This window comes from Typopeltis vanoorti, chromosome 4 (genome assembly GCF_054136105.1).
Source record: "Typopeltis vanoorti isolate ZY-2024b chromosome 4, IOZ_Tvanoo_1.0, whole genome shotgun sequence".
In the NCBI taxonomy this organism is placed as follows: domain Eukaryota; kingdom Metazoa; phylum Arthropoda; class Arachnida; order Uropygi; family Thelyphonidae; genus Typopeltis; species Typopeltis vanoorti.
The window spans coordinates 91,596,812-91,612,367 of NC_143552.1; the positions used below are offsets into that span (position 1 = coordinate 91,596,812).

General features: G+C 34.4%; 1 protein-coding gene across 1 annotated transcript in view; it reads left to right on the forward strand.

The window, feature by feature from the left end:
• Positions 1 to 15,556, forward strand: part of LOC150107495 (uncharacterized) — a 1,121,546-nt gene that overhangs the window by 239,598 nt on the left and 866,392 nt on the right. The window contains exons 18-20 of the mRNA XM_090392112.1: positions 173 to 264; positions 8,241 to 8,355; positions 13,766 to 13,943. Of these exons, the coding sequence (XP_090248238.1) occupies positions 173 to 264; positions 8,241 to 8,355; positions 13,766 to 13,943 (385 nt within the window). The remainder of the gene's footprint in view (positions 1 to 172; positions 265 to 8,240; positions 8,356 to 13,765; positions 13,944 to 15,556) is intronic.

Consider the following 15,556-nt stretch of genomic DNA (forward strand, 5'->3'; position numbering starts at 1 on the left):
AGATGGCAATAAAAATCATTGCTAGACGTGACAGCCTCTTCGGAAAGTTAATTAGGACAAGGTGACCTCATCTGCTCCTTTCGGGAGTAAAAGGCATTAATGGATTTTATTTTATTTATCTATAATGTATCCTCACAACTTTCTAGTTCTGACATTACTTCTGTAATTGCAGGTGATCAACTCTTCTGGAACAGAAGGTATGGTGCCTGGAGTTTGCTTTGTTATTCCACCACCTAATCCAGAAGCTATTGAATTGGGTGAAAGGTATTTATTTTGTTTGTTTTTTATGATTAGCTGAAACTTTTTTTTTAGTAATAAATGTTTTTCATTGTTTGTCAGAACTAACTTACTGTGACTGGAATATAGAAACTATATTCCAAAAATGTAATTAACTTTAATTATCTGTTTTATTTTGATAGTAATATTAAAGAGTGTTATTAGAGAAAGTCTGAGATTGTCCTACAGAATCCATTAGAAAACAGTACAAAATTAAATAAAATTAAAGATGCCAAGAAATTATATTCTTGGTTTAATCCTCTTTTATAAGTGTAAGCAAACAAGGCATTGAAGATACTTCATGCACAAACTTTGTTTGTGTACACTTACATAAAGGATTACACCAAGAGTTTAATTTCTTAGCATCTTTAATTTATAGTATAACCAAGTGAAAAAATTTCAACAATGCAAAATTAATTAAGATATGTGTACAAAAATATAGTGACTATGGTTAGATAATGGAAGGATCTATAGCTGAACACATTCCGTCACAGCATAGCGACTACTATTTAAAACACATGCATAAAACCCTGTTGTGAAAGATGACTTCTCAGATCATACTGTATGTGGGATTTAAGTCAATAGTGAATAAATTACTGGAAACTGTGGCAGAGAATGAGCAAAACTAGTATGGTGGGTGAATGTCCCTTGAATAATTTGTATGGAATTGGAGAAAAATTAGCAAACACACTAAACTGGCAGTATTAGAGACAGTGATCAAACAAATATTAATTTACAAACCTTGAATAGGTTCAAAATAAAACATTTGACCAAAGACTAGGAACCACAGATATGAGAGTTCTGAGAATTATTCAGAGAGTGAAAAGATGGTATCAGTGTAAAAATTATAGCATTCATAAGTGTGTAACAGAGTTAATGTAAGGTGATATGGTCACTTAAACAAAAGGAAAGGCTAGCAAAACAGATTTTTTGATGCCAGGATAGGAAAAACTCAGAGAAGGACTGACATCTAAGTTGGTTGATGTGGTTAATAGCACCTTAGACTGAAATTTAAGATCTGACTATATTGAAGAAAATTGCTGATAGGAATTTAGTAATTGTAATGCTGTCACAGTGTCCTACACACCATTTGAGAGTACATACCTATCTGGAAATAAGGTTTTCCTTCATTCTTTGAAATATATATCACACCATTCTTTCTGCGCTTAAAGTAGGAAGGCCTTACAAGTTTTTTAATAAAACATGCACATTTGAAGAAACTACAGTGTATTATAATCATATGTTTTCACTTTATCGTGTGGTCCATAGACAATGCATAGTTTTATTCATTTATTTATTTATTCAGTTGCATTTATTTTTTTAAGTTATTTTTAGAAAATAGGTAAAATATAGTACATACCTGAAAAATTTTGACTTTGATACACTCTAGTTTAGTTGTACTTTAGACCATGTCAAATCATAGTTTTAGAGGCCTCCATAGTAGCTCAGTTGGTTTGATGGAGAAGTCCTTTGGCTGGAAAGACCTGGATTCAAATCCCATCTGTGATGCTAAGAACCTTTATCAGGGATTTTCAATCAAAGGTGAGTTAGCTAGATGAAAGTCATTATAGGAAGTTAGTAATAATGTTAACCTTTCATGTAGTACTATCATAGTATTTTGTATACCCTTTGAGTGTGCATATCAGGAATTTGATGATCAACTGAGTATTGCTGATTTTTTGATTACAGGGATGTTGATTGGTAGATGTGTGAATTTATAAATATACTTATTGTTAACTTTTTTGATAATGTTAAATTCAAATGGTTTATACTGTTTTCATTCAGCTTAAAGTGAAGGTTAATCAACCGCTATAAATATTCAAGTATCTTTTTTATGTAATTGCGTCCAGTGTACAGAAAGAAATCATGGATTCTGCCTAAGCCAGAAATTGTTTGGCAAAATGCTTATATTCTTATATCACTTATATTCAGATCAAAAGATCAAAATATAAGTGAGCATTTTGCACAGACAGAATCCATGATTCCAAACCTTTTCTGTACACTGGAAGCAATGACACGATAAAGATACTTGCATATTTATAGCAGTTGATTAACTTTCACTTTAAAAGATGAAGAAAAACAATATAAACCATTTGAATCTAATATTTGCATAAATATTTTGATTAAATTTAAAGTTCACTGGAATTAGGATGTTAATTAAATTTACAATATTGGCATGGGTTAACTTTATGTGCATGTTAATTGATCCAATTGATGATTTTGACGAGAGCAGTGAACAGTTTTTTTTAATAATGTGATTCTCACCCACAAAAGGCTCTTATAAACCTATAGTACATCTATCTCTACCATGGGTTAGCTAAGGAATTATTTATTTTTTCTATTTTTTATTAATTATATATATATATTTTTTTACCTGGTCTGGAAACCCCACTCTTGAGACCAAGCATTGAAACTTTTTCAAGCCGCTTCACGCCTTTCATAAGCAGGGTGGTGGTCTCACACTAGGTGATTAAGTTCATCTCCCACCTAAAGACAGTCACAAATATCAATGCCCATGGCAAGATTCAAACCCACATCCTGTTGATTGGAGAACAGATATGTTAACCACTCAGCCAACTGAACCAACTAGGCAGAAGATTTTGGGTTGAAAAATGCCATTTTTCTCTTTCGCCACACATTCTCCAATCAAAATTTCATAACCTTGGAATTTATCCAACCTTTATCATTAGCAGTAACAATAATATATTTGGAATCACTACCACTTTGCTACTTCAAGCTTGACCTGCGCTTTGTAGGATTTTCTCTGAGAAGTAATTCTCTCTTCCATGGGTAATTCAGATTTAAAAGCATGTGCATTGCTAGTAGCAGTGGTTTTTTGTTATTAGATCTGAATTACCCATGGAAGAGAGAAGTACTTCTCAGAGAAAATAAAGAGCAGTTGGTGAGGGAAAGGCATATGCTGCCATTTTGGTGAGGCAGATTTTATAAAGGCTTTGACAGGATGTCACATGATAAGCTGATATTTAAGGTACACCATTTGGGCTTGGTTATCAGGTTAGCTAATTAGATTGGGGATTAGCTGTTTAATAGGTATCAGAGAGCTTTATATGAATGAACAGTATCAAGGATGTAGAAGGTTACGAGCATGGTCCATTAAGGTTTCATATTGGAACCTATATTGTTTAACCTTTATATCAATGGCATTGTCAATGGATTGCAGGGAGATATTCAATTGTTTGTCGATGATGTGAAGCTGGGAAGGGTTATTAGTAATAGTGCTGATATAGTAGTCCTTCAGGAGGATTTGAATAGGATAGACAGATGGGCAAATAAATAGGGTCAGTTTAATGCTACTAAATATAAGGTCTTGAAGTTTGGGATCCATTAATGGAACACTGTATTCTCTGTTGGAGAATTGTCCTAGAGGAAGTAGAAGACAAAAGAGACCTTGGGGGTGATAATTATTAGAAACTTGAAGATTAGGGGCCATATTGCAAAGGTGGTGAAGGTAACCCAGAGAATTGCTAAAATACTGAGAAGGACCTCTGATAAGCAGAGCTAGAAGAGTTTTGATACTATTGTGCTCAGATTTGGTCTCCAGGATAAATTAACCTTGGAAAGAGTACAGAGGTGGATAACAAAAATGATATCAGGACTGTATGTGGATTGCAAAGTTTAGTAGATAGAAGGAGAGATGATATAACTTGAAACATTTAAACTAGGATTAGCTACAGGATTGATACTGGGCAGTTCTTTCATATGGTAGATCAGTGGGAATGACAAAGGGAGCTATCCCTGAAGCTATAAATTTGAAGTCTTGAGTAAGAGGGTCAAGAGTTGCTTCTTCGCATGGAGGGTGGACGGACCATGAAATGCATTGCCTGATAGGGCGGGAAGAGTATGAACAGTGAATGAGTTTAATGAATGGTAGAAGAAACTGCATTGTTTATGATGGTCAACCCATGATGTGTCTTACGACTCCATGGAGGTCCTGAATAATAATAATAATAATAATAATAATACAGAAACTTACCTTTTACCAAAGAAAGGTACACATCTCATTTTTGACTCTAATGACATGATTCTTCATCCTGCTGTACCTCAGCACGAACTGTAACTGGAGAATTATTTACGAAAAAAAAAAAACTAGAGTTCTTGATGAAAAAGTATTTTTCTCTTTAAGTCAATTTGTGATGGCATGGTGCACATGTAATGGTGATGTCAGTGCTGACAGCCATCAATAGCACTACCTTGCAGACCTAACCTATCCTTTGTAATTTCTATCAGTTATATATGTGGTTTCTCAAATTGTCCTATTGCATGTACTTGTAAAACACACACACAGCTAATTCTCTTTTTACAAGCCTTTTTTTTTTTTTTTACATGATTTTGAAATAACACAGTTTAGAAAACAAAAGCAATTCTATTTTTACATTGATACTTTGATTTAACATGGTTCAAATGATGCTTATTTTTAAAATTTCTGTTTGAATTCAGTTCTGTTAAAAAAAAAAGGATATTTCTATTATAATTATTTTCCTAATATGGTACGTATGTACTTAAACTTGAATTTTGGGAATCCTCCTTGATGTTTTAAATATCAGGGATTATTCTATGCTACAGAACTTAGACTAGTGCCAAGTAGAACTTATATAGCGAAATCACAAAAAAGTGTTGGTGGCTTTAAAGCAGCTGAAGATCATGTGACTCTATTATTGTATTATTATTGTATATTCAAATCGATTCCTAAAACCATGGGTAATGAAAGGTGTTGATTTTAACATGTTACCACTGCACTGGAAGGCAAATAAAAAGGTTGGGTTACAAAAGAAATTTTTAATGAATGGTTCCATCAATGTTTTGTTCCAGAAGTTAAACGCTATTTGATGGAAAAAAATTTGGACTTGAAAGTTTTATTGATTATAGACAGTGTACGTGGCCATCCTGTTTTAGAACACCTGAATGTGGAATTTTGTTTTCTACCACCTGATACAACATCCTTAATACAACCACCAGACCAGGGCGTGCTCGCTACCTTCAAAACTTACTACATGAGAAGAACATTCCAATACAATATGGATAAACTAGATAAGGATAATTTGCTGACAGTTATTGATGCGAGGAAGAAATTTTCTATTTTGTATTGCATCAAACTTGCTAAGTTGGCGTTATCAGAATTGAAACCATCAACTTTAAATGCATGCTGGAAAGCCACTTGGCCAGAATGTGTGAAAAAGAAAAACCCTGTACTTTTGCATACAACTGAATATCCCAATTTCATCAGATTAGCACATGCAGTTAGTGGAGAAGGATTTGATGATTTTTCGTCTTTAGATGTTGACAAGGCTGTTAGTGAAGACGAAATAATAGAAGCTGTCCTTGAGAATCTCAATGAAAAAGAAAAAAGTGCTGATGATTATGATGAGATTCTACTGTCTGACAGGAATTAAAGAAGGGCTTCAAATGGCTAGTAAAATTGCAAAGTCATTTTCTTGCACATGATCCAAATACTGAACGTGCTGAACAATTTAAACATGAACTGAAGTCATGTATGGTGTAATGTGAAGAATTATACAAATATTTAGTCAAAACATGATTTCAGTGATTAATTACAAAGTTCATGGTAATAAAAAAAACTACCTTCAGAATTATTGGAATTATTGCTAATTTAGTTCCTTTTACTGAAGAAAACGTTTCACCATTACACTATGAACAGGACGGCCAAAGTGTTTCAGGTGATGGAAGTGATTTAATTCAAGTTTCACACAAAAAAATGCAGCTACTGTCAGAAAGTGACAGCAAATAGAATTTAACTAATAACCATATGAGTGGGTGTATTTGGACCTTTTTGAATTTCTGTTTTATTAGTAACACACTATTTTTTTAAGCGATGAATATATATATATATATGCTTTGTTTGAAAATAACTTATTGTTCATATTGCGTTTTCACATCTGGAACCATTCTATTTTTTCATATGCACTGTATTCTTTTTACAGTTTTCATTTACATGATTTTTCCTGGAACCAATCTACCATGTAAATGGAGAATTGGGTGTGTGTGTGTGTGTGTGTGTGTGTGTGTGTATAGGTTGTGATACAAGGCTCTGCTTAAGTCTTCAGATACTTTAGTGTTGAATAAAATCTTACTACTTTTTAAAAACTCCTCATAAATAAAATGCAATATTTTGCCAGAATTAAATTAAATTTCAGGTTAAGTTTTTTTGAAGGATTTTTTTCCGATTTTCTAGTGTTGTGTAAACCTTTCAGAGAATAACAATTGGTGATTTCTTGTCATAAGTGCTTTTTTGTGTTCCGATTTAAATAAATAAATAACAAATTATGGTAGCTTTACTTGTGTATTTTTATTGATTAAATAAATAATGTGTGTTTACATACAGATAAGGGGGAAAAAAATCTAATTTTTCAGTAATGTAGATATAAAGACTAAGAAAAAAAAAGGAAGCATATATGGTTAAAAAGCTTAATATGCAATTAGGAGTAAAACATTTTGAATGAAAAGTTAGGATGAAGTTATTAGAGTTTACACAGGAGAGGAACAAACAGAGGAAGAAAACAAAATGATCACATAAATATAAGTGTGATTTGAGATAAAGATGGTGTGAGTGAATGAATGTTTATGTAGGTAAAAAATAAATAAAAAAATATATATAAAATTAGTTAAAAATAGAAAAAAAAACCTTAGCCTACTCACAGCATGAAAATGACTCGCAAATAAATGTTTCGTGGGTGGGAGCCACAATAAAAGAAAAAAGTTTTACAAAAGCACAGTTAAGTTTATTCAGATGATAGCTTCATTCAGTTCTATCAGAATCAGATGAAGAAATGCTGTTATGTGGACACCCTCTGTCATTTCTGTACATTTTTTTTATGTGAATCATTCACATAACATTGTTCTTTATGTGAGTCTCCCTCACAAAAGGTTGTAAACCTATAGTTCATCCTTACCATGGGTGGGATAAGGATTTTTTTCTATTTCTGTTAATTTTATATATATTTTTGATATATTTTACCTAGTCTGGGAACCCTGTTCGAGAGAGAGGAGATCTCAAACATGGACATTTTTCAATTCACCTCAGGCCTCCAGAAAGTGGGGCATTGGTTTTATAACAGGCAATGAAATTTATCTTTCACCTAATGTGATCATTAATGCCCATGACAGGATTTAAACTTGCAGCCTGTTGTTTGGAGAGTATATATGCTAACTGCTCAGCTGACCATGCTAGCTGTAAACTTTATTATTTTGTGTAGATTAAGGCAACATAATCTGGAAACCCTGATCTGAAAGAGACTATGCATGGAATGTCAGGTCACATTAGACCTCCAGTTAAGTTCAGTGATGGTCTCATGCTAGATAATGAAATTCATTAACTACCTAAAGATATTCACAGACATTGTTTTCCATATTGGAACTCCAACCTGCAGTCTGTTGGTTGGAGAGAGCACACACATGCTATCAATTCAGCCAATCAGCCCTCCTCATTTATTTCAATGGAAATGTCATAGTTGTTAAAGTTAGCCATTTTTATATGGATATTGTAGTTAGTGACATTTTCTTTCTAGAAATGCAGAATTATTCCCCTCCCCCCCAAAAAAAGCTAACTTGTGATTAGTTATTCACATTTTTAACATACAAGCAAACTGTACAGAGATCATCCATCATCAAGACATGACATGCTTATCTCAGGACCTTAGCAGTCTGCATTATTTAAAAGAATGCTATCTGGCAAAAACAGATGTTTTATTTGATAAACTCTTCTGAAACAAGAGTGATTTATAGATCAGAAGGGATGGTTATAGAATCATGAAAAGAAATGCAGATTTTTTTAAGAAAGAGCATCATGATTGTTTTTCCATAACTGTAATCTGATGTGTTTCTTGTTCTTATTAAATAAAGGGAATTTTTAATTCAATTTTCTATATCAGTGCATATATCTGTTTGTCATCTATCTATATTTCTTTGTTTATTTGCTTATATTTTAGTTTAAAAAGAAGATATGATGGCATTTTGACTCTTTGGACTACAAAGCAAAGAAAACTAAGGCAAAATTTAATATTTGCAACAATCAAAGTAGTCAAGTCTTGGGACATTGTTCAGGTAATTTATTCTATTTCACCATTGGACTAATAATGTCAACACGATCACCTCTTTCCTTCTCGCATAAAAATGTTATTTCATGCATCCATATATAAAGCATTGTTATTCATTAAAGCATATTATGCATTGTTTTAATAATGAAAATAAAACTTACAATAATGAGAACATGTACTGGTTCTTACTAATGTGAGTAACATTTATATTACACGTGAGCCTCCGTGGCTCAGTCAGTATAGACAAAGCCTTTTGATTGGAAAGACCTGTGTTTGATTCCTGTCCATGATGTGAAGAACCTTTATCTGGTCACTTTCGACTAAAGGAAAAGCCTTCTACCTCATATGGAGGTAGAGGGTTTTTCCATCTGGAAACTTGGGTTTTTCGTCCCTCAGAACAGGAAACTGACCCCTGTGAACACACGCAGATTTACAGCCATGAACACTTATGACAACATGTGGAAGAGATAGGGTCCTCACCACATGTCGTTACGCCTGTAGTCAGCCATTAGTCACATCATAGTAGCCAACCTCCTGGATAGGAGATGACACATGTATGGGAATGTTACGTGTACTAAACAGTCTAGTTTGAAAAGGAACATTACAAAACCTTCTGATGAAGTATTGAACTATTCGTTAAGAAGCAAAAGAAGTAAGCACATATTACTTGTTCTTGAATTATTCAATTATTTTTAGATCAAACACAGGATTTGAATTTGTTACATTTGAATTTGTATAACGTTTAGTACTCATTTATGTTTCTTTCATAACTTGTTTTAAGCTATTTTTTCACCTTATGTATGCCCAGACGAAGCCAACAATCAAGTTGGTGAAACTGGTTGGCTCAATTTGTTATTAAAATCTTTGGCCAATATATCCAAGTCTAATTTATTATTGAATTAAAGTCGGTGGTCGAAAAAATAGAATTAACGTGTAGGTTATATAATGCGTAGGATATATAACGTGAAGCATTGCAAATGAAAAAGCTTTGTGCAAGATTAGTGCTGCGCTTGCTCACAGCGGATCAAAAACGCACTCGCATGAAAATCTCTGAACAGTGCTTGGAGAGCTTTAATAAGAATAAAACTGATTTTGTCCATCAATTTATTACAATGGATGAGACTTGAATTCACTATTACACACCAGAATTCAAACAGCTGTCAAAACAGTGGACAGAAGCTGGTTGTTCAGCACCAAAAAAGACAAAGTCAGTTCCATCAGCAGGAAAGGTCATTGCATTGGTGTTTTGGGATGCTAAAGGCATTTTGTTTATTAATTATCTTGAAAAGAGTGAAACAATAACCGGAGATTATTCCGATTTTTTAACCAGACTAGACAAAAAAATTTGTGAGAAAAGACCCGGTTTACTGAAGAAAAAAATCACCTTTTATCAGGACAGTGCACCTGCCCACAAAGGTATTTTGGCAATATGAAAATTAAGGGATCTGCATTATGAATTGTTGGAACATCCACCCTATTCCCCCAGATTTGGCTCCCTCTGACTTCTATCTCTTCCCAAAACTAAAACTCTTCCTCACTAGTCAGCGTTTTTCTTCAAATCAAGAGGTGATTGCAGCTGTAGAGGAGTATTTTGGAGATCTTACTGAGAACCACTACAGGAATGGGATAATGGTGCTGGAGCATCACCAGAATAATTGTATTAGTCTTAAGGGAGAGTATGTTAAAAAATAAAAATAATTTTGAAATTATAAATTTGTTTTTCATTGTTAGGCCGAGAACTTTTCAGACCACCCTTGTAAGCAGTAATATGGAGGTGCAGGATTAAGATAATACAGAGGATGGGGAAGCTTTTCCCAGCTGAGTTCCTCAGTCTTGGTACAGGTAATTCTTGCAATATGAGGGCATGCATTATCATGGTGAAAAATCCACACTCTTTCGATTGACCAGTGAACATCACTTTTCTTTCAGTTAACCTTATATTGAGCTATTTGGTATACCTTAAAGATTCTTCTAATTATAACGAATGACATATGCAAGAATCAAGCCAGTAAATCATGTAATAGGTGAAATATCTGAAATAATACCTCTCCATTTCCCCTCTAAAGTAGCAATTGAGTATTAATGTCCATCACTCAAGAATATTTCTTGTATATCAGTAAGTGCAAGTTTATAGGACTAGAGGAAATTCTGCTGTATTTCTTCTAGTCAAGTGGTTTAACTCTCCAACCGGCCACGACATCGAAATAAATCTGGATGTGAAGCTCTAAAACCCATTGAATAACATGGATAAGAAATGCAATTTGGTGTCACTATTTCATCCACATTGGCTGGTAGGGAGGTTAAGGGCTAGGTAATCAGGATACTCTGATTATATAGCTTAGAGACCAAATGGTAAACTGTTTTCAAACCATTTTGGTGCTTCAACAAACAAGGTAGTTAGTTCCACTGTAACAGGGCTTGGGAGTAGTAATGTATGAAAATAGCAGTGAAAAATTGTATATCTAACACAATATTTAACTCATATTTAAATACTTCCACAAACGCATTTATGGAATCTCTGAGCACATTTACGGAAATGCACTCAAAACATCTAATGTAGCCCATTCTACATGCTCACCAAATGTGATATGAAGATTTCATATACTCCCTATCAATACCCACAGCCAGCTTCCAGGATGATCCACTCTAAGTTTTACTTCCACCATCCATAAGCTGCAAAATCTCACTTGTCTTTACTATAAGATACCTTTACTGACTTATATCTAAACATATAAGTTATAACATATTGCAATATATCTGTTCTCCTCTGTGATCTGTCTTCATATGCACAATTCCCAAGACCAGTTATCATCGTGTTTACTCTCCAAAGAATCTTTTCAACCGTCTCCCCATATCTTTAGAACCCATATGATCATATCTTTACATAGTAATCTAGATAGATTCTGAAGAGATGGGGAGACAGTTGAAAATATTCTGTGGTAAGTAAACTTCACCAGCATCATCATCAGATGCTTCCCTAGATGAATAACTCGATGTTTTTTTTCAGTGATTGATACTGAGACTCCAAGGTTTAGTTCTTGTTCTTGGATTGTTTTTTTTTTGTTTTTTTTTGAATAATGTTTGTATAGTTTAGCTTACAGTTTACCAGTAAAAGCTGCTCAACCTTCATTCTTTTTCAAAACTTTCTTACATATTGCTCTTTTCAATGTGATATTCATTTTTATCTTACGTAAAACTAAGTAATGATCACTTCTATCACTATCAGTTTCAAATCCTCTCTATTGTCTTATATCCTAAACCATCATGACAATATCACTGTCAACAGCAACATTAGTCTTCTCTCCACATGATCTTGTGCACATCTTGCTCTTTTATCACATTTTCCCAAATTGTTTCTGTATGCCTGGTGAGATTCATTTATTGTTAAGCTGTTTAGATATCCAACAAGATTTTGTATTTTCTTTGTCAGCTGCCTGTTGACAATGAAACTTATTTATGCCTTAGGAGAACCTTCTGTAGGACCAAAGGCATAAATAAGTTTCATTGTCCATTTCCCTAATTTGAAGTTTGCCCACATAACCGTACTTGAAATTGCCTTCCAGTCAAGAAATTTATCTTCATGTTTGGTTTTGAATGCTATTGCTGCTCCTTTCTGTTATTGTATTGCCTGAACATAATATCCTATATTTCTTATTTAGTATGATATCACCTGTTTATGTCTACCTTATCTCAGTAATGACAGTTATGTCCATAAAGTAATTTTTTTTCAGTTCTACTCGAAGTTCAGTTTACTTTTCATCGATACTCCTTATGTTGATGGTTTCTATCTTCTATTGTTTTGTTGTCAGGATTGTTCTTCTTATTCTTCTATATACTGAGTTGGAGCTTATTTCAGTAACTGATTTTTCACTATATGCTGTAGTTCCCTCAGGAAAAACAGTGCAGTGACCTTGTTTAACTGAGAAACACCCTAGCCAGCAAGAAATCTCATTATGTTCTGCTGTCATGTGTATTTCTGGTTTAAGTCAACAGAGAATACAATTTGTTCAGCTAAGTCCCAAATTTCCAGTCCATCTTCATTTGTTTGATACCCAGTGGATATGTAAATATGACTTCTGCATTACTTCAACCTTGGTATCATTTCTGGGTCTGGCTCCCACTCATGAGACCTCAATAAAAATCTCTTCTGGGTCTGGCTTCCACTGATGACATTTAATAATGTCTATCTTTGGGCTTGATTCCAGGGAGTAGAGCAGTTCTGCTTGGTGGCAGGTTTTTGCCTGTCACTCAGTAAATCCATAGAATTTAATGAGTTTAGTAGTGATTCTTTTGGGTCACTCAGTGAGATTTAGAGTGATCATTTTGGTTCACTCAAAGTTTTTGGAGAGGTATCCCAGCACTTAAAATACCTCAGTAAAGGTCGAAACCAGTCTGGGTAGTGGTCCTTCACATAATGCATAGCAGTATACATATCCAAAAGGTTGTGTGCATTGCATTATGGGATATTTAGGCAATTGATGTGAAATCATTAGCCTCTATATACAAGTAGCCCAGTCATGAAGTGACTTCATGCACAGACTTTTTTTGCTTACACTTGGATAAAGGATGGAACCAAGAACACAATTTCTAGGTATCTTTGATTTATGATGTAATAATATTTGAAGGCATCTTATCTTTAGTTGATATTGCTGTAAGTATAGACATAATGATACTGTGTATTTAAACAATATCTGTGTTTGCGAAAGACCTATTGTAAAATTTTTTATCTTTTTATTATTTTAATTTTTACATTTTTAAGTGATAATCAGTTCATTGAGTATAGATCTGTATGTCTGCCAGAGATTCTTGGACAGTAACAATCATTATCATCATCTTAAATTAGTCATTACCCTTCTCAACTATTTGCATACCTGTGAAATATATCAGAAATTGCTATTATCACTAAAATACCTAGAGGGTCCCCCCCCCCTCTTTAGGGGCAGCTTTAAATTACTGACTACTTCTCAGGCAATAGTAGAAATCAAACTATTTCATGTTGAATTTATTATTATAGTATATGGAGGTCCTATATGATCCTGATGAAGGAATACTAACCTTTCCCTCAGATGTCTTGAATTATTTTATTACATAATACCTCCTTTTGTTTGGTTATTCCTCTTATAAATATAGGTTAGAAAACTTCTGAAATTACATTTTTATATTGAATAATCTTTTGGAAATTTAAAACGAAATCAGTGTTCTTCATTTTTTTTTTAAAGTATTTCTTTTAATCCATTTCTCTGATTTGAATCACTCTTCTATGTTAAAAGATAATGCTATTCAAGTTGAATTATTAATGTGATAGAAATGTGTATGCATTTATTTGTTAATTATTAATAATTCATTTACCTCATGTGCATCATTATTTACCTTATTGGTATGTGGAAATTTAGTTGTTTCTTCATCATAATATACAGGTTCGTAGTATGGAAATTACACAAAGGGAATCGATCATTAGAGCCTTAAATGAAGATGCACAAAAGTTGATTAGTGAGGGACCCGGAGATGATGCAACATTAAAGCGACTACAGGAAGAAATGGACTATTGTAACAAATTATTCCAAGAACTTTTACAGAAGATCACATATGATGAAAGTAAGTCATAACTGATCTTTTTACATGAGTTATTGCTTCTTAACTGAATATGCATTCTTTTATTTAATTATTAATAATTCATTTAACCCACGTGCATCATTATTTACCTATATGACACTGTTGGACTTTGCTGAGGCATTTGATAGGATACCATGTGGTATCCTTTCACATGATAGGATACCAAATGAAAAGCTGTTGCATAAACTGGAGAATATGAGTTTGGAATATAAATTCATGATTCAGATAAGTGGATGGTTGATAGACAGGTATCAAAACAGTCATATATATGGCAGTTGTTAATATGCTAGACTTAAAATAAAGTGTGTTATCAAAGTGCTGACAAATTTGAAAACGATTTATAAAGAAATATTGTTACTCTTGTTTAGTTTTTAAATTATTATTATTTACTAATTATTAACTTATTATTTGATAGCACCCTTAAAGGTTTTAAAAGGGTGCGACAGACGTAGTTGCTGGGCAAGCCTGTTCGGGGCCCCACTACTACAAACTCGGTTGAGCCAAGGGCTCGCCGGTTTTAGCCAATTGCCCAAGCAGGAAGTCACCTGCTATATCAAAAACGTTTGAGTTAAACGGCGGGTGCCTACAGTTGAAAAATAGTACAAGGCTGTAGGAGCCGTACGGGGAAATCTACCCCTGCGGTGTGCTGCTGTTTGGCGATTTGTTGTTGTACTGTCTAACAACCAACTCGTTGTAACTGAGATCTTTGCGATGGCGCGACAACCTCAGTGGTCCATTGAGGAAATGCGGGCCATCGCGAAGTCTGAACTCGCGTTTGATGGTAGGAAAATAAATATATATCTAGGTGGACTCTACCCCTCCCGGCATATTCCAGAAATAGCGCGGCTGCGACGCTCTAAAACCTACCGCGAACTAATAGCAGGCTTGCGGTTGCCGCCCTTGCCTGCTGAAATTGATGATAGAGCTGCGCCACTGCAGTTGAACGTGAGCCCACCTCGTTGCGAAGGACAAACTGCTGAGAGGCTTTCCACATCCAGTATGCAGGGAAGTGGAGAGCTTTCTGTGACGCAAAACCCCGGGGTGGTGTATGGTTTGGAGCATTTCCGTGTCCTAGACCAAGACCCAGTCAGCCTCTTGGTGGGAAAAGCTATAGATCTCTTTCTTGAAGGAAGTGATACCATTCCAGCAGAGGAGGCGGCTCTATCAGCAATTTCAGGTCCTTCCAGGAATAGACTCCGGAAGGAAAAGGTTAACTACCTACAAAATACTGGTAGTAGAGTTGTGGATCATTTGAGGTTTGAGGAATTTCCTCGCAAAATTAAGAAATTGCTTTATGGTGATGTGCAGGAGAAATATTATAGGAATCCCTGCCAGTTGGCAAGGCTAATTTTGGATGGCGGCAGCCTAGGGGAGCAGCAGGCGGAGTTATGTGATTTTGAGCCATTTAAGTTAATTTTTGAAAGAGACAGTGCATTTGATCGAGATGAGGTTGTGGGTATACGTCCTGACTCCAATTGGGAGGACTATAAGATTTCAGAGGATGAAATCACTAAGGCAATAAGGAATTCAAGGCCTAGTGCAAAGGGGCCGGATGGAATAAGTCTACAGGATATTAAGAAAATCCCAGTGAAATC